Genomic DNA, 27,299 nt, shown 5'->3' with positions numbered 1-27,299 from the left:
GACTTGTATGAGGCTCCAGGGAAAGCCAGACTTATCTAGAATTTAATCTTTGTCTTTCCCATGCTCTGTTCTGAAAATTCTCTGTAAAATTTTCTACAGGTAATTCCCTTACAAAAATGTTATCACACTATAGTTTAAGTAATATAAAGAAACCAACATTTAAACAGATATTCTCAGTATATATAAAACAATTTCCGGCAATTTTCGGGCTTTTTTGACACATAGAACATTGTGATAATGCAAAATTACAAGACAAGACTTCCTTCAAATGCAAAAGATTATTTACTTAAGCAGTAATGAGTGACAGATAATGTGGAATCCTGAGTGATACAAATTCCTGACCTAAAAGACACACACAGGGGCGTCGGTAGTGCAGCACATCCTGGGAAGGGCGGTGGACACCAGCCTTACCTTTCACACATGAAGACGGATTCTGACAAGACGCTGGGCTCCCTGACGGTGACCTTCTCACAGTACCAGTGCTGGGATCTGTCACTGGCCTCATAGCGCAACAGCACCTTCTGCAGTTTTCCAAGTGACACTGCTTCTATTTGAAATTTATCAGTCTGGTGCAGGAGACAGAAAAACCCCACAGCAGTGACTAGAGTCTCACACATGACAAATGTGGGCAATAATAATGGCCCCAGGATTGCCGGAAGCAACACAGGACTTTAAAAGAGGTGATGTTACCACAGTTAGCATCAAAGGGGTCAACAGAGAAAGAAAAATAAGCAAATTATCTTTTATCTATTAAAAATATATTTCTGGCTGTTCTTTCTCTCTTGGAGTTTTGTCTTCTCCATTTGTAGTACCAACCACTGTAACAAACTCTAATGCAAAGGCTTCCAGCCTCTGGCTTTTCTGTGTCTTCGACTCCGAACCCTGAGAAGCAGTTCATTAGATGGTGAATTGACAACCACGTGACCTAACACAGCACATTTCCCTCCCACGAACTCTCTTTCTCCTTCTTTCCTTTCTTCAACAAATCCCTCTCCTGCACCTTCCTCTGTAAATAAAAATGGAATGTATTCTTTCACAATGTTTGTTGTGAAAAACATCTGGGATCCTCATTCCTGAATGGAATCAGTTTGTCATAAAATACTTAACTCAGGATATCAATGACAAAAAAAAATGCACCAGAGGGATGCAGGACCTGAAGTAAATTCTGTACTAATTTGAATAAAAAGAATTGTCCTCATAGCTAGTAGTTGAGAATAACCATCCTGAATCAGCTAAGGAAAAGGTCATGAATCTAATTAAGTCCGAGAGGCTCCAAGAAGTGAGGCTTGATAGTTGGTCATAGTTGGTCACTGTTATTCCACTTCAGGTAAAATTGTTTGCATTGTTTATAGGAAGGGCTGTCCTAAACAGCTGCCTACACTTTTGCCTGGTTAACTTTCAATTTGATATTTGAAGACATACTAACCACACTTAAACTGTTGGGTCCACATAATTGATGGAAATCTCTTGTTTAGGCCAGACCAAAACCATTACTAGTCCAGTAATGATGTTTCTATACACCATATGGTGACTGTGTGTGCACTCTCTTGGCTGTGCCTGGATAAGCCCGTTGTCACTATCCTGCATTCCCAGTGGGCCTTTCCAGGGGACATCTCCCACTATACATGACCTGTTGCAGCAGGTACAGTTTAGGCCCTACCCTGTTCACTGGGTCCTTTCTAGGTTCCGCTGCTGCTTGAGTAGATAGTTTATGTGTACTGTGATGGCTTTTGATCTCAAATCCTGTGTCTCCTACTGCTTTGCCTGAGGGCATCCCTTGGTGGGTCCATTCTGAGCTATATTCCCCAGGGTTCATCTAAAGGATGGTAGCGAGAAGGGGCCCCAGCAGCAGCTGGCTCACCAATGTCCTCAGATTGGCTTTTCTCCTCCTGCCGCACCATCCCCAGTCCTCCTGCTCTCAATCGCCTACCGGGAGTATCTGCTAGATAAATAACCTGCACCCAAGTCTTTGTCTCATGCTCTGCTTTGGGGCAAACCCAAACTCTAATACTTTGAATTCTGAAAAGATTGCCTGAATCAACTTTCTGTTTTTTTCTTTTATCTTCACATAACTTCAGGTTTGAAAACAGAATCAAACTGCATCTGTTATATATGTTCTTGCCTGTGATTACACGGCTGAACACCTTGTAGAGAAAATGACCACCAGACCCATCAGTGGCTCATGAGCGAGCTGTGGCTGGGATGAAATAATACTGATAACGAAACTCTAAGACTGTCGCCAGCTTCTCGACTACAAAACTCTTGAAATTATCTAGCATTCCCATTATATCCCTTGCATTTAGGAAGACAACAGAAAAAATGTGAAATCAAAAAGGAACTAGGAAAAAAAGTACTTTTACATCTTGATTCTAAACTTCAAAACTGAAGTTCGAAATTTAGACCTACTCATTCAACCCAACCTTTCCTCTTCTTTATACCCTGATTGTAACTATACTTCCTACCCAATTTTAATTTCAATCCATAATACACCTTCCTTACTCTCCTGTAAATGTTAAACACAACAGGAACTTAAGAAGATCAAACACGAAGATGACTTGTGAGGTCCTAACATATGATACCACTTCGTAGCAGTGCTGCAAAATGTACGAACCAGCAGGCAGCCAGGGAGATGGCGCCCCCACCATTTACATGACGGGGTAAAAGGGTCTGGGACGATGAAAAGCTAGCAGGGTGCTTTGGGGTTCAATTCACTCAGTAGATTATCATGGTATCTAAAATTTTGTTTCTGTTCCAAACTAATAATTCCCTTGTGATAGAAAAACAGAATTTATTTTTGTCTCACCCAAAGCAGAACTAGCTTTCCTATTCATGCTGATAGAATCCACAGTGGCAAATAAAAAGCATAGGTGAGCTGATATTTCATCACAAACTATCACGAAAAAATTTGAGAAACAGCACTCTCAAACTGGTTTAATGAGTCTCCTTTCTTAAAAATATACCTTTAGGTTACATAATTCCTAATCTTAATTTCAGACCCTCTCCCAATTGTACTTTCTTTCTGTATATGACAAAATAACCTTATAAATTAACTGGGCTATAACTTCTCAAATATCTAACATAGTAGAACTTTAAGTTATCTAACTTTAAGTTGACCACCCAAAGGACTGTAACAAACGGGTCAACCTATGGACATGGTCAACATAAGGAACTAGACCTAGCGTACTGATATGTACATGTGGTGCGTGTCTACTCTATGAAAATTAGTTTAACTTAAGGAAGTGGTCAGTGTAGAGAGGTGGTCAGCCATGGAGGTTCTACTGTATAAAGAAAGACTCATGCTTGTATATAAAGGACACAAGGAAATAATGAGGGGCATAGGTACAAAAATAATAGAGTTGGCTCCATTCAAGATTTTTTTTCATTAGGAGTTGTTTTAGAGAAAGGCCATTGGATCATTATATGAAATATACATTATAGTATATTTCATATGAGAATTCCTCTAATCTGGACTTTCTGAACTTTTAGAATAATACCTTGTATGTTTCAGTCCTGACCGAGCATGTTCATACACGTTTTCCTCACCTTTTCTATTCACTTTTTTCTTTTTCTTATACTTGCACTAATTTTTAATGTCTTTTTCTTTGTTCTATTATTGATTATTGGCAGTGTGTCGCACTTTTCTTTCATGTACAACTTCTAAAACAAAGCACATGAGGAGTCAGGTCAGGGAAACTTGTGTTAAAGATGTCTTAAAACTAAAATGTGAAGAGTGTCAAGTACCCTTTAAATTTTAAATCATGTACAGTCATTTTCACAGAGACTGCATAAACTGGGAAGTTATTTACACAGACTCACCTGTCCTCTTCGAAATTTTATTGGCATGTTAGATCTGTACAGTAGTCTAAGGCCAGAGTCTCCTCTCTCCCCATAGAGACAAAGGAAAACCTCAGATTCCGTCTCCGCTTGCTTCAACTGCCCCGTGTAGACATCAATCTGGTATCTCACTACTGGCAAAGCAATGTGGAGAAAAAAATAAGAAGAAATCTGTTACCTTGGAATTCATATAAAGAGAACCCAGACTGATGGGGTTTCAGACTATAGTAAAAAACATTATATGAGAATTCCTATACTCTGGACTTTCTGTGTCTATGGAGAGATGTTTGATCCTTCAATTATTAATTTTAATTATAAATGGGCATTTTTACACCAGGGACAAATACCCAGAAGATTTATAGCTCTTTCAGAAAGAAAAAAAAAAAAAGATTTTTTTTTAAAGGCTATTCTTCTTTGTATGACATAAGAGGACATGCTTAATATTTTAGTGGCAAGGGTGACAACATTATTGCCCATGATGCTTAAAGTTTAAAATGATGTAAGGTTTGACCAGGAAATAAATCAAAAGTGAGGTATGGCAGGAGGAGGCCAGCTGGCCCCAGGCACAGGTAGGTGAGGCACAGCCGAGGCATTTCTTGTCCGTCACAGCCTCAGCCTCTTAGACTGTAGCTGGGCCGTAAGAACCACCGTGAGGTTACATTTAATCCCAGACCCATGACTGACTCACACTGTGACACCAAAAAGTCACTTCTCAAAGGATAAAATCATCCTCCGAAAAGTAGGAAAATATTCTATAACTGAATAGTTCAGAAGTAAATTTAAGCAATTATAAACCAATTTGTATATGGAACATACAACATTGAAGGTTAATAACACACGTGGAAAAACAGCGTGTCCTTCTTTTACCACAGGAAGCTCACAGACAAGGTCCCCTTCTGCTCGAACCCGAGACAGCCACACATTTGCTGCAAAATCCAGGATCTTCTTGCTTTTCAAATGTTGCAGGGTCACCTGGGATTAGACGGAAAAAAATGGCTAAGTTGAAAGATTTCCAACTCGTAGAACCCAAATTCAAAATGTACCCCAAGGGCTGGTAAACTGTCCTCTTACTGTGATGGTGATGGCGCTGGTGACAGTGGTGGTAGTATTACTAGTGACTGGTAGTATTACTAGTTCTTATTAAGGACTAGTATAGTGGTGGTAGTATTACTAGTTCTTATTAAGCAACCATTATTTACCAAGTATTATTCTTAAGGATTTATTTTCATTATCTTTTAGTAATCCCAACTTAGATTGGTAAAATTCTTCTACTATTATATATATGACAATGGAGGTTTAGAGATTTGAAATAGACTCTGTCTGATTCAGAGTTCTCAATTTCACCTATGGTAGTGACCAAAATAAAGCCATCTATAGGAGGAACTCCAAAGGAGATTTTTGTGTTCATGATATTCAGCAAAGCAAGCCATACAGAAGAACTTTTCAAACCTCTCTAATGCTTTTAAAGTGTATTTATAACATCTGTAGTCTCTGAATAAGCTCTCAGTTGTCACCACCTGCCCTTCCCAGCACACGGGCAGCTGCCTCTGCCTTCGACTCAATGAATCCTCTCCAGACCTCTCATTAGCTCTTCCCCTTTGCCGGCTATCCCACACAAAGTCCCCCTTCACATCTCGTATTCCAGACAGAAGTTCACAATTGTTCTGCCTTCTCTCCCATCACAATGGATGAGATATCCTTGCCCTTTGAAGATACTAATTAATCTTCTACATATAGCCCTGTCCCTCCTCAGTTTCCCGTGCCTCCTGACTTGGGAGAGGGGCCGCTACTCATCAGGTGGCTATTCTTAGAGCTGGTCGCCATAACTCACTGTGCCATTCCCACTGCTCTAACCCTTCCTTTAGGCTGTTTCAAGACAGATTATTCTAACACAGAAGTTTGGTCATTTTGCTCACTGCTCACATCTTTTTCAACAATCCTACCTATAGATGAAATCTAAACTCCTCGACGCAACGAGCAGTTCCTAGTCAGCTGTCAACTCGCCAGATACTTCCCGCTCATCCTGTATTCCAGTTGTACAGATTGTCGACGCTTTCTCTGCCCGGCCTTATTCCTTCTCATGTCAGTTTTTAGTCACTTGTATTTCTGCTTAGAACAGCTTTCATCTGACTCATTCCCAAGACGAATCTGCCTATTTCATATGTCTTAGACACAACCCCTTCTAAGAAGTTTTTTGCGAGCCCCTAATCTGGCAATCCTACTTTGTGATACAGGGCAGCCCACCGACTCATGACTTACCACCTAATATCTGCCTAACTGGAGGGAAAGAGCCATGTCTTCCTCATCTCGGTGCCTCCATGGACTCTCAGGCAGCAGTCATGGGGCTGTCTGCTGACTGAACCATTCAGTGAAGAACTGTGGCAGGTTATTTGTCAATACAGGTGATAAGACCGACTCAGCACACCAGGTCATTGATGCCTGACTGCATATATAGTTGCTTCAGGCGAGAGGACATGAAAAGAGCTCTGAACTTGAAGTTAGGAATACTATGATCAAAATCTAGATCTGTCATTTGCTAACTGACCATGAGAAATTCATATAGCCATTCTGACTATCAATTTTGTCATCTTTAAAGTAGGAACAATGGCTATCTCACATGCTTGTTAAAGGAGGTTATATGCAAAAAAAAGTATAAAACACAAACTGTTTAAATACTTCATATTAACATTATCCAAATTTATATATGTATACATACATACTTACAAAAGAGGTTAATATGTTCTCATAACCATAGAATTTTCCTCTTCCTGGACTATATTCTGCTTAATTTTTTAGCAATTAGATAAATAATTCAGGTTATCAAGAGTGACCAGTCATAAGGATTCATATGATTTTTTTGTCCTGATCAGATGCAACGTTCAAACGTTCAAATAGAATGATTTTTAGACAGCTGCCTGCTCAGAAGAAGCATCAATTGTTTCAGGGCTGAGAGTCAGAGGCTGCGCTGATTACTTGGAAACTGGAGAGAGAGCAGTGGCGGATGAAGGAAAGGAAAGCGAGAACCTATTTTATGGACCATCTTGTTGCTAATGTTTTGGCATTGAGGGAAGGTATTTAATCCTTTTTATTTCCTTTCCTGGAGCCCATTATGATATTTATTATTTTGCTTTATTTGGGACAAAAAGAGATGAGTCCCTGAGCTATACAGAGGGAAATACTTCTCTGGAGCCAACAAACAGAATTCCCGAAGAAAAAGAGCTATCCAAGGGTGCATGGGAGTTCCCAGCTACTGCTCCATGTGCGTGTCCAGGATGACAGCTCCAAGAAGGGCATACGGACCCTCAGCCTCCTCACAGCAGCATTTCTTATGATGGATGCACAGAGCAGTGTACTGGCATGGCTGATAAGAAGAAACTGTCTCCACCAACAAAGAAATTGTATAGATTATCTCTAAGGTATAGATCCCAAATACTTAAATAACATGAGACTATAACAGTAGCAATCACTCCATCTTGAAGCAACTGATAACGCTTTTACAAGGCCTGATTTGATGCTTGCTTAAGACTTTCAGGAACTAGCCTTGAGCAGTTAACTACAGGACCAAGATTACAGGACTCACTCCCCCCCCCCCCAAGGAAAATACTGAGCAGCTGAACTTCAATTCTGTTGCAGTCTATCTGATACCAGACATACAGTCACATGGCCCTTTACTCAAGATAACTGATAGAACAAGCCACACTGACTTGCACATAGCCAGGCCTTTCTCTTTAAAAACTCTTCAGACAACTGAAGGAACTTGAGGTGATCTTTGGGATGTTCGTCCACCATCTCCTCAGGTTTCTGGCTCTTGAATAAACCTGCTTTTCCTTCTACTAACTCTTACCTAACTCTTACCTTTGTCTTTTGAGCAGCCAACCACAGATCTGAGTCTATAAGACTACATTTAAAAAGCATATCAACACACATTTATTAATACAGATGAAGTTTTGTAGAGAATAACTCAAGGATCAGGATACTATGTGAATAATTTCAGATAGAACCAGATGTTTCAGGTAAGCAAGGCTTATTAGCAGGTGAATGAGCAGAATCTTTTAGATTCTGGACGTGGAACATCACCAGTGAAATACAGCAGGTCCTCAGACAACACTGTTTCATTCAATGTTGTTTTGATGACAATTCAGTCCTGGTTGAGGTTACTATCTGTGTGGAGTTCACGTGGGTTTTCTCTGGGCCCTCCAGTTCCACTCACATCCCAAACAAAGCCGTGCACACTGAGTGAGTGGACGTGTCTACATGATCCCAGTATGACTGTGTGTGCCTTGTGATGCGATGGTGTCCTGTCCAGGGTGGTTCCTGCCTCACCCCCTGAGCCTCTAGCCACCTGGATCCCGAATAAGCAGGTTAGAAAATAAAGGAATGAATAAATTATGGTCCAATAAGAATGTGTAATGCCTATGACAATCATACAAACACATGACAATAAGCAAGGCAGTGCGTCATAGAGTAGCTAGCACAGGGCACAGTAAAGGGCATGTGGCAAGTGGAACAAACACGGTGTTAACGAAAAGACCTCATTTATGGGCTGGATCTTGTGTTTCATGAGTATATGGATGGCCTTGGGTAGAAATCCCACAAGATGACTTGTGATCTTCAGACTCCCAGTTGCAAAACTAGCTTCATAACCTGTCTTACCAGGTTGAGAGTATTTTATGTAAGAAAAGGAGATCAAAACACCTTATACAAAACAATGTGTAAACTATAAATGATGAGACATAGGAAGTTATTTCCCTAAAGACAACTTTGTAAAGAATGGGTGGTGATACCAGGAATATTGTTAAGAGAGCTTCATGTCAGAATATCTGATTCTCCCAGTTGGCAGTAAGAAGGTGGTTCACGTGACTGAGAGTCAGACTACTTCTTTTCAGATCCATGCAATGTTGGGAATTGCTTATATTTTAAAATACTCTATTTTCTCAATTGAGATAATAGTACTATCTCCTGTTGTGGTGTAAACATTAAAAGTGGTAATGTATACCCCTGAGTGTTCAATAAATGTTTGTTACTGTTAGTCAAAATAATGTAAAAACTTATGATTATTTATGGTTTCTCACTCTAAAATCCTACTAGAGAATGCATAAGGAAAAGTCAGCTCAGTTATTTACATCAGAAAGAGAAACTATTCCAACCCCTGACTCCTACTCCACTTGGGTGAGCTGACCAGGACTATCTGGGCCTCCTTGGCATCTTCTCCCCTTCGCCAATCTGAAGTAGCTTCTCCTGCTTTCTCTCTTCTGGGCCCCTTCTTGAATTCTCCAGCTCGTCAGTCAAGGGGTTTATAAACAAAAGACAAAACCTTTAACTTCAAATATAACCACCTCCAAAGTCTTTAGAATCCCAAAGCTATACTCTAAGCTTTCTCTCCTACTCATCCCATCACCCCAAGAAAGCTCTCCAGCACTTCTAGTCTCCTGGTCTCCTAGATCCTTGTATAATCCTCGCATGCTTTCCCTAAGAAGGCTCCCATTCTGGTCCTTTGTACATTAGGCAGGAACATATTTTTTTAACTTAATTTTTATTAAATTATTACTGCATACATTTATGGGATGCAATGTGGAATGTTTAAATCAAATTAATTAACATAATCATCCCCTCACTTACTTATTTTTGTGGTAAGACATTTATAATACACTCTTAATTGTTTTGAAATGTACCCTTGCATTGTACACATTAGGTGAAATCCCACCAAATACCCTCCCTCCACTCGCCCCCTCTTCTCTCCTCTTTCTGGACTATCTTTGTGTTTTATCATTTGTATGAATATGTAAGTATATCTATATTGGGTTCATAATAGTATTGAGTACACTGGATACTATTTTTTTCATTTTTGAGATACTTTCCTAAGAAGAATATGTTCCAGCTCCATCCAGGTAAACATAAAAGATGTAAAGTCTCCCTCTTCTTTATGGCTGCATAGTATTCCATGGTATACATCTACCACAGTTTGTTTATGCATTCATGGGTTAATGGACATTTAGGCTGCTTCCATGACATGGCTATTGTGAATTGGAATGCAATAAACATTTTGGTGCAAATGTCTTTGTTGTAAAATGATTTTTGTTCATCTGGGTAGATACCTAGTAATGGTATTGCAGGATCAAACAGTAAGTCAACTTGTAGTTCCCTGAGAATTCTCCATACTTCTTTCCAAAAAGGCTGAATTAGTTTGCAATCCCACCAGCAGTGTACAAGTGTTCCTTTCTCACCACATCCACACCACCATCTGCAATTTGGGGATTTGTAATGTGGGCTAATCTTACTGGGGTTAGGTGGTATCTGAAAGTGGTTTTGATTTGCATTTCTCTGATTAAAAATGATGAGAATTTTTCATGTGTTTGTAGACCACACACCTGTCATCTTCAGAGAAGTTTCTGTTCAAGTCCCTTGGCCACCCTGAGATGGGATCACTTGTTCTTCATTTTAAAAAATTATTTTTGCAGAGATAGGGTCTTGCTGTGTCACCTAGGCTGGTCTTGAACTCCTGGCTTCAAGCAAGAGTCCTGTCTTGGCCTCTCAAAGTGCTGAAATTACAGGTGTGACTCACTATACCTGGCTTTATTTAAACTTATCTTTTCCTGGAGGAGAAATGATACACAATCAAAGTCAACACTTTCTGAAAGCTACACATGTGTTCCAGCTTGATGCTGGATATAAGATAACACCAGATAAGAAGATAAAGAATGTCTCCTAATAGATGAGAAAGTTTGAAAAAAATGCTTTCAGAAATCTCACTTTGAAATGTTATAAACTCTTGTTTTGTAAAACAAAAGAATTCATAATGCTGCTACTTTTATTATATATTCAATTTATACTAAGATTTTTCTAAAAAATAAAGGCAGATAGACACCAAAACATTTTTTTGGACACAAAGCATTTTTAGTACTCTACAAGATCTTGTTTTGGGAAGGATGAATGAGTTCTTATGTCAGTTACTAGTATTTTTATTCTGAGACAGAAATATGAAAACATAAGCTTTATGTGTGTTCTCAGAGAACACTCTAATTGTCCTTGAAAACCAGATACAAAGTCAAAGCTTAACTCTTCTCCTCATTTCTATTTCTCCTCCTGTGCCTTGTGATAATCCCATATTTGTTACAAAGACTGTACGGGGGATCAACTATGGCATTCACAATTGACTGAGGGACTATCTGAATTTATCTTTGGTTCAGGTAAGCTGGCACAACTTTGAGAATGTTTCTATAAACTACTGGAGTCTTTTGAGATTAAACATTTGACAGGAGATTTTGTGAGAAGAAGCTGGTGCTTCCTGCTGTTCACTGAACTAGAAAATCCTCAAAAACAAACTATTTTTCTTACTACATTTCAGAACTTGCCCTCTCCCTTCTGTAGTTCCCTCTAGAACCCTGAATTGAAGAAGTAACTCAAAATAAAAAGGAACTAAAAATATTTACGAGATCCTAAAACTTAAAAAAATAAATAAATAAAGCCATTTCTTACTTAGTTTAGTTGATCTCAAGACTGGCTGGCACTCGTATCAAGTAAGTTATCATATCAAGTTATAGTAGGTTAAAAATACTAACAAATTCGCTAAAACCTGTAACACACTTCAATTCAATGGCTCAGCAGAATCAAGAAGCTTCAGACTATCTCAAAGAAAAAAAAAAGAGAGACAAGTTCCAGAGAGGTCCTACTTCATGTGATAGATGTGTCCAGTTAATAAAACAGCACACATCACAGAGGCAGCCTAGGCATGGCCAGAGCACCAGGAGAGGGGCCAGGGGGAGGGGCCCTGAACTTCTCTCATGACCAAGTCTATGCCACATGTTTGAAAAATAATTATGATTTTAAGTCTTTTTATAAAAATAAGTAATATATAAAGTTATTTTAAAAATATTAATATTACATTATCTATTAGGTACATACAACCTTGAGATAAAACATCAGAAATAACTAAAAATAGTTATTTTTAGTGGGTATAATACAGAGGAAGAGGTAAAAAGAAGTAAAAGTGTTCTAAAATCCTTATATTTTAAACAATTTCAATACATTTAGGAGCTGCAAGTTGTTTGTGTTACCTGGCAGAATTATACAATGCTGAAGTTAGGGCTTTTAGTGCACCTGTCACCACAATAGTGTGCTGCACCTGATAGGAAGATTTTTATCCTTCACCCATCTCCACCTTCCACCCTCTTAGTTTTAAACATCCATTATGCCACTTTATGGTCATATATATCTCTTGTTTAGCTCTCATTTTTAAAATAGAACACGAGGCATTTGTTATTCAATTCCCAAGATACTTCACTTTGGATAAGGGTCTCCAGTTCCATCCAAGTTGCTCAGACATTCCTTTTTATGGCTGAGTAATACTAACATGTGTATATATACCACATTTCCTTTATTCTTTATTAACACATCAGCTGATGGGCTTGATCATAGGTTGATTCCATATCTTGGCAATTATGAATCATGCTGTGATGAACATTAAGGGTACAAGTGTCTTTTTTGACAAGGTGACTTCTTTTCCTTTGGGTAGATATTCTGCAGTGGGATTGCCAGATCAAATAGATAGGTCTACTTTTAGTCTTTGAGGACTCTCTGTACTGTTCTGCATAGTGGATATACAAGTTTACCTTCCCAATAACAGGGTATAAGTGTTCCCTCTTCACTACATTGGCACATATATTGTTTTTTGACTTTCTAATAATGGCTATTCTGACAGGTAAGAGGACGTCTCATTGTGGTTTTAATCTGCATTTCCTGGATTAGTGACACTGAGAATATTTTCATATATTTGTGGCTACTTGTCTCTCTTCTTTTGAAAAAAATTTCTTCATGTCTTTTGCCAACTTTTTTTTGGGGGGGGGCACCATGCACTGGTTTTATATACAATTTGAAATATTTTCATCAAACTGGTTAACTTTTGCCAACTTTTTGATGAGGTTATTTGTTTTTTTCTTGCTGATTTACTTGAGTCTTTTATAGATTTTCTGGATATCTGTCCTTGTCAGATGTATCATTTGCAAATATGTTCTTGCATTCTTTATGTTATCTATTTACTCTGTTGATTATTTCCTTTGCTATGCAGAAACATTTTAGTTTAATTAAACCCTATCTATTTATTTTTGCTGTTGCTGTATTTGCTTTTGAGGTCTTAGTCATAAATTCTTTGCCTAAGCCTGCGTCTGGAAGTTTTTCCTATATTTTCTTTTAGAATTCCAACTCTCCTGTCACTTAATGTTTAGTGAAGCTCAGACAATAAACAAATATAAAACATTAGATAAGAGGTGAATTATGAGGAAAGTAAGCCATGCTGAAGGGATCAAGAGCAACTGGGGGCTGCCTTTAGGCTGTGTGGCAAATGAAGCTCCAGCAGACTGAGCCAGGGCAAAGAGGCCACAGAGCTGGACAGAGACAGATTAAACAGGGGGAGATAGGATCTGACTGATGTTGGTAAAAGATTACTCTGACTGCACCTTGTAGCCTAGATGCAAGGGGAAAAAGAAGCTGTAAGGCTCTTAGAGAATTTTACGGACAAGAGGAGAGGAAAAAAATGGCAACTTGGACTAAAGTGATGGTAATAAGACAGAGAAAAGATAGAGACACGTTTCAGCAATAGAGTCAGCAGAGACTTCCTGAGGGATTGGATTTTGAGGCAAGGGAGATAAAGCAATAGAGGGAAATTTGTAGGGATCTGGCTCATCCGGGTATAACTAGATGGATAATGACACCATCTACTCAAACGAGTAAAAGTATTCTGATTAAATTTTATTTCATTCTTTCACTTGATATCCACAACTTGTTAGATAATCACGGCAAGCATTATAGAGCCCTACTTTACAATGGGGAAAAATTAAAGAAAAAGTGATTAGCTGATTTTCCAGAAATTAAGCATCTATCAGGTCTTTTGACTTCAACTTTAAAGTTTGTTACTTTACTTGGTAAACAGTCTGTAAAGCTAGTGAATGATGCCCCATGATCATATCAATGTACACAGCTATGATTTAATAAAAATAAATAAATAAGTAAATAAATAAAAAAATAAAGTTTGTTACTTTAATTTGATATAGTCAAAGTCAACTCCAGAGAAGAGAAAAACAGAAAACCTGAAGTTCAGAAACAATTATTAGTTTTATGCAATAGCATTTGCTAAAATACATTCCTGTCTTTCTTTTTTTCAACATACAAACTTAATTACTATCTATGTTGAATTGTAGCCATGTTGTTTTAGGTCCAGGCTACCTGTTACATGGAATCAATTTGGTGACTTGGATTAATATTTCATAACAGTATTTTGGACACTACAAGCATGGTTGGTTAATATTTATTAATAAAGCTGATACAGGAAGTCAGACCTCTCAAAAGGCTCCTAAAGTATAATCAAGCTCTGTCTAGTTTAAAGCTCTGAATATTATAGATCTACACTAGACTAACAACTACAACCTGCCAGATTATCATGAAAGGGAACAGCTGTTACCTACTCAAAATCTAAGTGCTATGATTTTAACTTGGGACACTGGGAATAATTTCACCGAATGCTTGTTAGAAGCACTGGCTTCCCCCAAGCAATAACTTCCCGGAAGTGCTTGCACTGTTCACCACACAACTATTCTCAATATATAGTTCATCATCATCAATGCAGGAAACTGCCATGGCCTGTGCCCTAATAAAGGTAGACTTCCAGATTTTCTCAGTCCAGGAAAGTCAAGTCTTTGATCATTATCAAAACAACTCTTCCTCTAGTCTTATTCTACCTATGCTAAAACAGATCCAAAGCCTTGAGTTTTCCTTTAACTCTGATATAGAGCTGCCAAAGGGAAGTATTCTGAAAAATTCAATATGGTTGAGAAAAAATGCAGTGATACTAAGCTTCAAAGCCAAACTTTATGTTGGGATAGATGAGGAATACAAAAAGAGTTAATCTCTAAAAACATTTTTTCATTGAAACATACACGCATTTCCCTTTAAACGAATGAATACAAGGCTTAAGGAAACATCAGTGTCGTTATCACATAAAATATTTAGCATTTGGTTTAATTTCCTAAATGAATAGAGACAATTTTAGGAAGGTCCTCAACAGAAACTAAGGTTCATTTGCTGAGCTCTCCCTGTTGATTTACAACAGCAAATATTAACTGTTTCATAAAAGAACAATACCATTAAAACTTGCTCTTAGTATCTTAGAAATTTAAAATGCCTATAATACTTTTAAAAACTTCAGCCAAGCAGTTAAATACATGCCCTAAAAATAGCTGACTGGAACAGCCATATGGTAGTGCTTTCAACACCTGAATTTGGCATATTAGAATTCAACACTAGGGTTATAACATCTTGGTCAGCTTACATAAGCTTTCTCCTCAGAACCTTAGAGTAAGGGAGAAAGCAATTTAGTTCCTTCCATAAATCTTCTGGAATACAGATGCAGGGAGAGAAAGATGCATTTTCACTGTGATAAAACAATTAAACTTACAAGTCTAAAGAGAACTAAAGCACAATCTGGTGTAGAGTCAGTTGAATGGTGGAATGAAATCTTTGAAGACAAGCACTAAATCTCAGTCACGCTGGCATACTCCAATGTCCACCAGACTCCCCTCTCCGTAGTGCGTGCTCTAGCAGTATTAGATAAAGTACTTTAACTATGGGGATGGCTGGATGCTTCTATGAATCTGTGCCATTATTTATCTTAGCACCAAATTCCCGAAAGAGACCTGATGCTCTCTTCCTCCCACCCTGATACATTGAAGTATTAAAAAAAATTACCTTGTTCCTAACTGTCCTAAAATATAATTTGGCTAGTATAGTCTATGCAATATAAGGAAAGGGAAATACTGATTTAAAGGACTATACAGAAGACAACGATATTGCTGACTTGTGCCACTGAGCCAGTGAATATGGCTGAATAAAATTTGGACTGCATAGTAATAAACTTCCAGTGTGCCTGTACAATACTGAGCAAAGAGATAATGACTGGAGTTTCTCAGACTCCAGTTGTCTGGTAGTCAGATATACAGAGCTCTTTCTACCTGCCTGAGTAGAAATGCAAGAGGTGGTGTTGAGAGATCTGGAAGTCCCCCAACTGACTCTACTTAAACAAAGTCAAACTTGTGTCTGACAAATTCTAGTCTAAGTAAAGACCATTTGAAAACAAAGTAACTATTTAAGCTTTGCAAGTAGACACTTCATCCCTCATTGAGGAACAAATCATTTTCTAAGTGCAGGTCTACAATATCCAGGGACAATCCATGCGCATCACTGGAAACTGAAATATGCAAACTCCGAATAACACTCGACTCGCCATCGGTCCCTGCTCTGCTCTTAGGGGTATCTCTCCATTCTTCAAGATTCGTTTTTGTCCACAAGCCTTCTCTGTTCCTCCAGGGAATACACTTATCTTTCCTATTGGAAACCTACTGCTGTCAGGGCCTGAACATGGAGCTGGGCCCTTAGTCATCCTTTAATTACCATGTGTTTGTTGCTTGATTGTGCTTCTCCAGATTGTTAAAAGACACCAATGTTTACTCTAATTTTGTATCATTACAACGGCTAAAGCTGGACCTACATACAACTGATCATTTTCTCCTAGATATACTATCATAACTCTATTAATTAACCCACCTAAGTGGTCCTAGATTAAAAGTGACTCCTTGGCATCTCAGGTTGATCACCTCTCCCAGAACTATCCCTAGGCCTACTAAGCTCAGAAGAGTGGATTAGTATAATAGCAAGACATTTTCTAAACCAAATAAATCATAAAACCCAAGATGCTGTTAACTGTGATCAGGTTCCCACAAACCTAAGTCATTTTTCCCAGTGTACAGTGGGAAATATAAATGAGTCAAAGACACATTCTGTGTGTTGGCACCTATGGTGTTTATTTCTTCAAGCAGCGTTAAGATTCATTGGGACAAAAGCACATGGACACCAAATTCAAATTTTTGCACATCTAATAACTTTAAAAATAGCCTATTTTTTACCACAATAAAAAAGTCTCAACAAGCAAATCTCTAGCTGTATAGAGACTGCACATCCCTTAAAACCTCATTCAGCAACTGTGACACATTTGTAAAACAGGGCCTTGTGGTTATAAAGCTCCAAGCTGCTAAGACATTTTGGAGTTTTCTGACGTATGTCACTGCTGTATGCCTGGAGGCATCCCCTGGACTCAAAGGGAACGTCCTTGCCTTCCTACCCTTCTGAGTCCAGCCCTGCACTGGACCCTCTGGGCAGACTCTCACTGGAAAGGACTTCCCCACATGCAAACCTGTCGAGACATTACCCACCAGAACATCATGTGTGCTACTGCCTCTGCCTCCTGGTCATATCTTTTTCCTAGATCAGCCCTCAAATGCCCTCGACCCCTACAGTAATATACAATATTCATTTCTTGGAATGTTATTAGATTTTACCTCAAAAATATGGTCCCATGCTGAACTTAGTTTCAGAAATTCTATGAAACAGATTTCTTTACCACAGGGCATCTCAGAGTCTGTACTATATTTGCACTGTGACTCTCCAAGAGAGAAATAGAAAACTTGGTGTTTCAAAAACTCATTTCTCCATGGAAACATTTATTGAGGAGCATTTTGTAAAACTAGAGGCATGGCCGGCTGGCTTCTTATGTCAGGGAAAGTAGCCTGTGGGATAAGATGAGGGAGCATTAGTGGAGAAAGATACGTTTCTGTATGTGTCACATAAATACTGGTTTCTAAATACCACTCTCCACCAAATGAAACTAGGGCACCTTTAGAGATAGCTGATTCTAAAATTCAGGAAAAGAAAGTACTAGATGAGCCTTAAAAAATCTTCTGATGTCAAAAAGTACATAAGGGTTCATAGAATGGACGGTGACATGTCAAAAAGATACAGAAGTTTAAAGGGCCAAAGTAAAAATGATTTCAGCTTCAAAGTAAATACAATAAAAACAGAATAACCCCTGGCTCGGCGCCCGTAGCACAGTGGTTACAGTGCCAGCCACATACACCAAGGGTGAAGGGTCGAACCCAGCCTGGGCCAGCTAAACAACAATGACAACTGCAACAATAAAAAAAAAAAAAATAGTGAGGCATTGTGCTGGGTGCCTGTAGTCCCAGCTACTTGGAAGGCTGAGGTAAGAGAATCACTTAAGCCTGAAAGTTTGAGGTTGCTGCAAGCTGTGATGCCACAGTACTCTACCAAGGGCAACATAGTGAGACGCTGTCTCAAAAAAAAAAGAATAACCCATCAAATAAAACATGGATCTGTAAGTATATACTAATATAAATAAATAAATTAAAATTTTAAGTGAGGAGCAGGGAAAATTCTATCTCATAGCAGGATCCCAGTAATAAATGGAGAAATGACAATAGAATTTTAAAAATCACCATTTGGCATATACACATACACACACACACACACACACACTCATTTTAACAGGTAATATATCAGTTATTACAAAAATTTTGAAATACACAAAAATTAAGAAGTAAAATACACACAGATGGAAACAAATGAAGCCCTCTCAGTAACACCAATAAGCCAAGAAGGTTGAAACATACACAGGTGAATCATAAAAGATAGTCAACTGTGTTTCTTGGGAGTAAAATATGACCATGACACAGTCTGTCTCAAAACCTGTAGTGACCCACGTAGTAAACAGATGGAACGCAACCTTAATAACCAGGGACTCTGGGTGAAATTGTAGTTTTTGTTCCATTCATGTAATCTTTTAGAAATCTGAAATCACTTGTTTATAAGCTTCTACACAGCTACACAACAATCAAAGCAAATAGAAAACCTTAAGAATGGGAAAAGATATCTGCAAATTATGAATCTAAGTCTTGATAACTAGGTTCTATAGAAAACTCAAATTAATCAACCCAACAATCCCATCTATCACTGGGCAAAAGACATCAACAAAACCTTCTCTGAGGAAGACAAATGGCTAATATATGAAAAAATTCTCGTTGTCCCTAATCATCAGAGAAATGCAAATCAAAAGCACCCTGAGATATCACCTAACCCCAGTAAGATTAGTCCACATCACAAGTTCCCAAAGTTGCAGATGCCGGTGTAGAGAGAGGGGAATACCTTTACACTGTTGGTGGGACTGCAAACTAATACAGCCTCTTTGGAAAGAAGTATGGAGAATTCTCAAAGAACTTAAATTAGACCTCTCATATGATCCTGCAATCCCACTACTAGGCATCTACCCAGAAGGAAAAAAAAATCCTTTTATCATAAGTACATTTGCACTAGATTATTTATGGCGCTCTATTTACAATCGCCAAAATGTGAAAACAACTTACATGCCCATCAACTCAGAAATGGATTAACAAACTGTGGTATATGTACACCACAGAACACTATTCTGCCATAAAAAGATGGAAACTTTGCATCTTTCGTATTAACCTGGATGAAGTTTGGAACACATTCTTCGTAGTAAGGTATCACAAGAATGGAAAAGCAAATATCCCATGTACTCAATACAGTAGATTACTTAATTCATGCCCACATAGGAGAAAAACTCATTTCAATTCAAGTTGGGGGGTGAGGGAACAAAGAAAGGAAGAGAGGGAAGGGGGTTTGCGGGTGCTCCCACTTAACAGGCACAAGGTAAGGTTGTCTGGCACACATTTTGGGTGCAGGACACAACTACAAGAGGGACTCTACCTAACAAATTCTTTTTTTTTTTATGTTTGTTTTTGTTTTTATTTCCTTTTTTTATTGTTTGGAATTCACTGACGGTACAAAAAATTAGGTTACACTGATTGCATTTGTTAGCTAAAGTCCCTCTTTTAACCCAGAGCTATGCCATACACTGTGATCTCCCGTTCCCCTCCCTCCTCCTCTCTCCCCACTCCCTTATTACCCGACCCTCCACCTTGTATTATTAGATCATCTACTGCCTTCATATTACAACTGAATACACTGGATTCTTGCTTGACCTAACAAATTCAAATATTGTGACTTAGTTGTTTGTATCCTCACATTAACCTGAAATTTAAAAAATACTGTGTATAATGTGTATAGAACTAGGTTCAGAAATTTGAAATCATTTCACAATAAGGAACAAACAAGCTGTGGAAAAGCACCTTCTTTCATGTTACTTGGATGGTTTAATGACAGTTCGAGTTGCTCAGTTCATTCGCCAGATCAATTAATTAACATTCTACCCACTTTTCTCTTCATAAAAGCCTTTAATAGTCATCAAAGGAATGGAGAATGCCTCCCTTGGTTCCCAGAACTGAGCACTCCCTCTTTGGATGGCTTGTGCTGGGGATATTCCAACCACTGGAGAATCACTACATAATGTGTTATAGTCCATGGAGAAAGCATAAGCTCTACTAGTGAACTGTGCTTTCTCTGAACTTGTAAGTTTCTCCTAAACATTTTGACTTGTGTTCCCCAGTAATTCACAAGTGTGTGGGGCTGTAATTTTACTAAACTCTGCAGCTTTCATGGCTTTTGCATCTTCTTAAAAGATCCTTGTTTGTCTCTTCTTTGAACTCATTCAATGCTTCTAAATAGAAAAACTTTAAAGTCAACATATGGATTCTTCCCATTCTAGTACATTCCTTCCTCACCTAGCATGATTCAGGGCATATATTAGGGGGTAAGAAAATACTCTGTGGCTAACTGACTGGAACATGTTTATCTGTTCCTGTACTATACAAATACATTTTGTTATATTAGGCAGGTGATAAGAAATGCTATAATAAACATTTCAACAAAATTAACATATTCTCATGTATTTTCATTATATAATCAAAGATATAATAAAAACCACAGATAAGATTAAGAAACATAAAAAAAATTAAGAAACATATAAAATGAAATAATACTTTGCTAGTTTCTATCACTGATATCTCAAATATTTTAGAACAACATATCATGTACTACAGTGGTTCTCAACTGTGGGTTGTGACCCCTTGGGCATCAAACGACCCTTTCACAGGGGTCGCCTAAATACATCCTGCATATCAGATTTACAATACAATTCATAACAGTAGCAAAATTACAGTTACGAAGTAGCAACGAAAATAATTTTATGGTTGGGGGACACCACAACATGAGGAACTGTATTAGAGGGTCACAGTATGAGAAAGACTGAGAACCACTGATGTACTATAAAGGAATCAGGATGTTGCAGAGATGTTCTATGACTCAAACCATGTCATCTCACCTCCATATTGGAGTTTGACGTCTTCTAAGAGTTTAAGGACAATCTATTTTTGAAAATAAACTTAAGGCCCAATGATAATGTTTAAGACCTCAATCTCCAGAGTTCAATATGCAATAAGACCATTTACTAAGTAATCTCGGGCAAATTATTTAACTTTATTGAGCCCCAGTTTTCACATTTATAAAACAGGATAGTAATAGTACCTATGTCAAAGAGTTGCTGTCAGGTGAAAATACAATAGTATTTCTAAGGCAGCTGGTAAATATGAAGCACTTGACAAACACACAAACACTTTTTATTATCATTGCAATGATTAAGTAAAAAACAAACAAACAAAGAGAACCCAAAGTACATACATAGCATGATTCAATTTCATTAAAATAGAAAAATGCATATAAATATACATGTGTATATCTTTACTTATGGTCATACATCACATATTGCTTAACAACAGAGAACAGGGATACATTCTGAGAAATGCCTTGTTAGGCAATTTTGTCATTGTGTAAACATCAGCATGTTCTTAAAAGGCTAAATGGTCTAGCCTACCACACACCCAGGCTATGTGATAGAGTCTAGACTATAACCTGTGTAGCCTGGACTACAAACTCCTAGTACGTTACTATACTACAGGCAACTGTAACACATGGTAAATATTTGAGTATCTAAAGACATTTACATTAAAAAGGCCCATTAAAAATACTAAAAGGTAAAAACAGTATTTTTGTATAGGGCATGTATCATGAGTACACCTTGCAGGACTGAAGTTGCTCTGGGTGAGTCAGTCATGGAGTGAGTGGTGAGTAAGTGTAAAGACCTTGGACATTACTGTGCATTACTGCACACTATAAACATGATACACTTAGGCTTCACTAAATTTATAAAAAACTTTCTTCAATAATAAATTAAATTTAGCTCAATTTAACTTTTTATCTTATAAACTTATAAATTTAAAAAAAAATTTGACTCTTATAAAAGCCAAACCACTAGAGTGGTCATCTAATGGTCAGTGAATAACTTCATTTTTGTTCTAATACTTCATTATAGTCTTCATATTTTCTTCTATGAACACAGATTACCCTTGTAAATATAACTATAAATATGCTATTTTTACAAATATTTCACAAGAATGAACCATATATGTGTACTGTTATGTCCACAAAAATTTCATTTACTTACAATAAGACTTAGTTTAAAACCCAAATACTGAAATAGCAAAAGATATTAACAAATGGAAGAACATGCAATGATCATGGCTAGGAAGAATCAACAATGTTAAAATGTCTGTACTTTCCAAAGCAATCTAAAGATTCAATGTAATCCCCATTAAAATACCAACATAATTTTTCAAGATTTGGAAAAAATAATTATTCATTTTGTAAGGAACCAGAAAAAAAACTCATAAAGCTAAGACAATTCTTAGGAATAAAAACAAAGCTGCGGGCATCAGCATACCATATTTTAAGCTATACTACAAGGCCATAGTGATCAAAACAGCATGGTACTGGCACAAAAATAGTGATATAGACATCTGAAACTCAACAGAAAACCAGGAGATGAAACTAATATCTTACAGCCACCTGATCTTTGATAAACCAAACAAGAACATACACTGGGGGAAAAAAATCCCTATTCAACAAATGATGCTGGGAGAACTGATTCAAGATGAATAAAAGATCTAAATCTAACGCATGAAACAATAAAAATCCTTGAAGAAAGAATGGGGAAAACAATTGATATCAGACTAAGGAAAAACTTTATGAAGAAAACTCCAGTGGCAACAACAAAAATAAACAAATGGGACTTAACTAAACTGAATAGCTTCTGTACAACTAAGGAGATAAGAAGACAACAACCAAAACAAATAGACAACCATCAGAATGGGAAAAGATTTTTGCATATTATGAGTGGGACAAGAGCTTGATAACTAGGATGTACAGAGAACTCAAATTAAGCAACATAAAAAAAGCCAACAACCCCTTATATCAATGGGCAAGAGAGATGAATAGAACCTTCTCTAAAGAAGACAGATGAATGGCTAACAAACACATGAAAAAATGCTCATCGTCCCTCATTATTAGAGAAATGCAAATCAAAACCACCCTGAGATATCACCTAACCCCAGTGAAAATAGCTCACATCACAAAAACTCAAAACTGCAGATACTGGCATAGATATGGAGAGAAGGGAACACTTTTACACTGCTGGTGGGACTGCAAACTAATGCAACCACTTTGGAAGGAAGTATGGAGAATCCTCAGAGAACTCAAACTGACCTCCCATTTGATCCTAAAAATCCCATCACTAGGCATTGACTCAGAAAAAAAATCCTTTTATCATAAGGACATTTGCACTAGACTGTTTATCACAGTTCAGTTCACAATTGCCAAAATGTGGAAACAACCTAAATGCCCCCCAACCCAGGAATGGATAGTTTTTCTATTTTTAGTAGAGACGGGGGCTAGCTCTTGTTCAGTCTGGTCGTCAACTCCTGAGCTCAAGCAATCCACCTGTCTTGGCCTCCCAGAGTGCTAGGATTACAGGTGTGAGCCACCATGCCTGGTCTCACCTACATTTTAATCTTACAAGACCACTGTGGTATATGTGGTCTGCCATCAACCCAAACATCATTATGTGGTGCATGGCTTTATTTTATATGTCATATATATACATATATATATATATATATATAGACATACAAAGAGAGAGAAACAGAGGGAGCACACATGTGTGAGCATGTGACAGATTCACAGAAAAAAATTTGAAGAAAATGAACCACCAGAATGGTCATCTAATGATCAGTGAATAATAACTCATTTTTTCTAATATTTCATTATATTCTTCAGAGTTTCTTCTATGAAGACAGATTACCTTTACAACTGTAACTGTAAATATGCTATTTAAAAAAAATCCCTCATAAGAATGAACCATATTTATGTAGTGTGTTATGTCCACAAAAATTTTGTTTACATTATTTACAATATATATGGTCCCAAACTTACCATGGTTCGACTTCTAATTTTTTGACTTTATGATGGGTTTATTAGGCTGTAACCCCATTGTAAGTCAGGGAGTCTCTTGTGAATTATAAAGGGGCTATAGTTTCTTCCAAACGCATATCAATTTCACACCATATAAAGTCAAAAAAATCTAAGCCAAACTATTATAAGTAGGGGACTGGCTACTGTGTTGCTAGCATTAAATGCATTTTAGACTTAAGATATTTTTGTTTGTTTGTTTTGTAGAGACAGAGTCTCACTGTACCGCCCTCAGGTAGAGTGCCATGACATCACACGGCTCACAGCAACCTCTAACTCTTGGGCTTACACGATTCTCTTGCCTCAGCCTCCCAAGCAGCTGGGACTACAGGCGCCCACCACAACACCCGGCTATTTTTTTGTTGCAGTTTGGCCAGGGCTGGGTTTGAACCTGCCATCCTCAGCATATGGGGCCGGCGCCCTAATCACTGAGCCACAGGCGCTGCCGATATTTTTGATTTATTATGTGTTTATTGAGATGTAACCCAATTGTACATCAAGGTGCACCTGTAATTAGAAAAATATGTTACCATTCTCATTGTTTTACATAGCCGGCTTGCTGCTTTTCATCAGGGAACAACGATGAAGCACAAAATTAAAAACATGATTACCTTCTGCAAGTTCCACTCAGGCTGCTCACTAGTTCCATCGTGTTCTATCCTTATCTTATATATCTTTCCAATGCTTCTTAATTCAACCTTAATGAAATGCAAAGAAGAAAAATTATTAGAATGTTTTAAATTAAGCATATTAAAAAATTCTTTCTCTTCTTTATACTAAATGCATTTCTTCATTCCAAATATTTGCAAAACTCTCAAGAACCCTTTTAGAATCTAGAAATGAAGTCTTCTTAAGAAGTTATTGGTGATCTCACAGAAACTGAATAGAGAAAGAAATATCACAAGAATTGACTAAAAATATGCAGAAGTCAAATGAAAGACTAGGATAAAAAACACACAGACACTCAGCTCTTTGGCTACTACACATTTCTCACTAGAAGCCAACACTTTCTGGGTTCCAATCACAGAAAGATGAGCTTTTATTTTAAAAAGAAAAAGAGCTATTTTCACCAAAGAAAAGCTAAATATAGTGATTTCTACAAGATTTAGGAAAGTACCTATGAATCTAGAATTTCCTTCTACTCTGAAAATCCCTTCTTCTTGGACTCCTAGGCTAAGATACAGATGTTCTAGGTTCAAGGAAGAGAAATAAACCACAGAGTATGTGTATTTGTTTAGTTTCTCACATGACCTAAGAGTATTTGTTAACCAAGGTAGCATTCTAAAGAACCAGCTTTGAAATCAACTTTGACTGTGGGAAGGTAGGCTGTTATAAACTGAATAAAATATGATTATTTCATATCTCTGGTCCTCAATTGCTTTATATGTTGAATGGTCAAACTTATGGCATAAAATTTTCAGCTCAACTAAATAAATTTTTATTAAAACAATTATCTAGACATTGTGTAATGCCACAGGTATATGAAGATGAAAATGATGACATAACCCCTAACTAGGAGAATTGTATAACCTAACAAGGAAGACAGATTTATATGCAGATACTTTCAATAAAATAAAATATGTCCAGCATTTCTAAAACTGATAAAGGCCATCATCCATCTACAGCAAACCCATAGCCAATATCATATTTAATGGAGTTAAATTGAAATCATTTCCACTCAGATTAGGAACCAGGCAAGGTTGCCCATTGTCTCCACTGCTTTTTAACATTGCAATGGAAGTCTTAGCCATCGTAATCAGGAAAGAAAAGGTGATCAAGAGTATCCATATAGGGTCAGAGGAGATCAAACTTTCACTCTTAACAGATGATATGATTGTATATATGGAAAACCCCAGGGATTCAGCTACAAAACTCCTAGACATGATCAAGGAATACAGCAGCATCTCAACCAATACTCACAAATCTGTAGCCTTTATATATACCAATAATAGTCAAGCTGAAAAAACAGTCAAGGAATCTATTCCATTTACAGTAGTGCCAAAGAAGATGAAATATTTGGGAGTTTACCTAACAAAGGACGTGAAAGATCTCCATAAAGAGAACTATGAAACTCTGAGAAAAGAAATAGCTGAAGATGTTAACAAATGGAAAAACATACTATGCTCATGGCTGGGAAGAATCAACATTGTTAAAATGTCCATATTACCCAAAGCAATATACAATTTTAATGTAATCTCTATTAAAGCTCTGCTGTCATACTTTAAAGATCTTGAAAAAATACTTCTTCTATATGGAATCAGAAAAAAACCTTGAATAGCCAAGACATTACTCAGAAATAAAAACAAAGTCGGAGGAATCACGCTATCAGACCTCAGATTATACTATAAATTGATAGTGATCAAAACCACATGGTATTGGCAAAAAAAAACAGAGAAGTAGATGTTTGGAACAGAACAAAGAACCAAGAGATGAACCCAGCTACTTACCATCATTTGATCTTTGATAAGCCAATTAAAAACATTCAATGGGCAAAAGATTCCCTATTTAACAAATGGTGCTGGGTGAACTGGCTGGTGACCTGTAGAAGACTGAAACTGGACCCACACCTTTCACCATTAACTAAGATAGACTCTCACTGGATTAAAGATTTAAACTTAAGACATGAAACTATAAAAATACTAGAAGAAAGTGTGGGGCAAACACTTGAAGAACTTGGCCTGGGAGAATATTTTATGAGGAGGTCACCCCAGGCAATTGAAGCAACACCAAAAAAACATTACTGGTATCTGATCAAACTAAAAAGCTTCTGCACAGCCAAGAAAACAGTAAGTAAAGCAAGCAGACAGACCTTAGAATGGGAGAAGATATTTTCAGGTTCTGTCTCTAACAAAGGTTTAATAAGTAGAATCCACAGAGATCTCAAACATATTAGCAAGAAAAGAATGAGTGATACCATCTCAGTTTGGGCAAAGGACTTAACAGAAACTTCTCTGAAGAAGACAGGTGCACGGCCTACAGACATATGAAAAAATGCTCATCATCCTTAATCATCAGAGAAATCCAAATCAAAACTACTTTGAGATATCATCTAACTCCAGTAAGATTAGCCCACATCACAAAATCCCAAAACCATAGACGTTGGCATGGAAGTGGAAAAAAGGGAACACTTCCGCACTGCTGGTGGGAATGCAAATTAATACATTCCTTTTAGAAAGACGTTTGGAGATCACTTAGGGATCTAAAAATAGACCTGCTGATCGATCCAGCAATTCCTCTACTAGGTATATATTCAGAAGACCAAAAATCACTTTATAACAAAGATATTTGCA

General features: G+C 37.5%; 1 protein-coding gene across 1 annotated transcript in view; it reads right to left on the bottom strand.

Annotated features, from left to right (window-relative positions):
- The window catches only part of RP1 (RP1 axonemal microtubule associated), a 301,766-nt gene that overhangs the window by 117,058 nt on the left and 157,409 nt on the right, over nt 1-27,299 (bottom strand). The window contains exons 19-22 of the mRNA XM_053558851.1: nt 24,621-24,707; nt 4,674-4,806; nt 3,817-3,968; nt 412-566 (exon numbers count right to left, since the gene is read on the bottom strand). Of these exons, the coding sequence (XP_053414826.1) occupies nt 412-566; nt 3,817-3,968; nt 4,674-4,806; nt 24,621-24,707 (527 nt within the window). The remainder of the gene's footprint in view (nt 1-411; nt 567-3,816; nt 3,969-4,673; nt 4,807-24,620; nt 24,708-27,299) is intronic.

Source organism: Nycticebus coucang, chromosome 13, assembly GCF_027406575.1.
Source record: "Nycticebus coucang isolate mNycCou1 chromosome 13, mNycCou1.pri, whole genome shotgun sequence".
Lineage (NCBI taxonomy): Eukaryota > Metazoa > Chordata > Mammalia > Primates > Lorisidae > Nycticebus > Nycticebus coucang.
The sequence above is the reverse complement of the archived record's forward strand: the minus strand, read 5'-3'. Positions and strand labels throughout refer to the sequence as shown.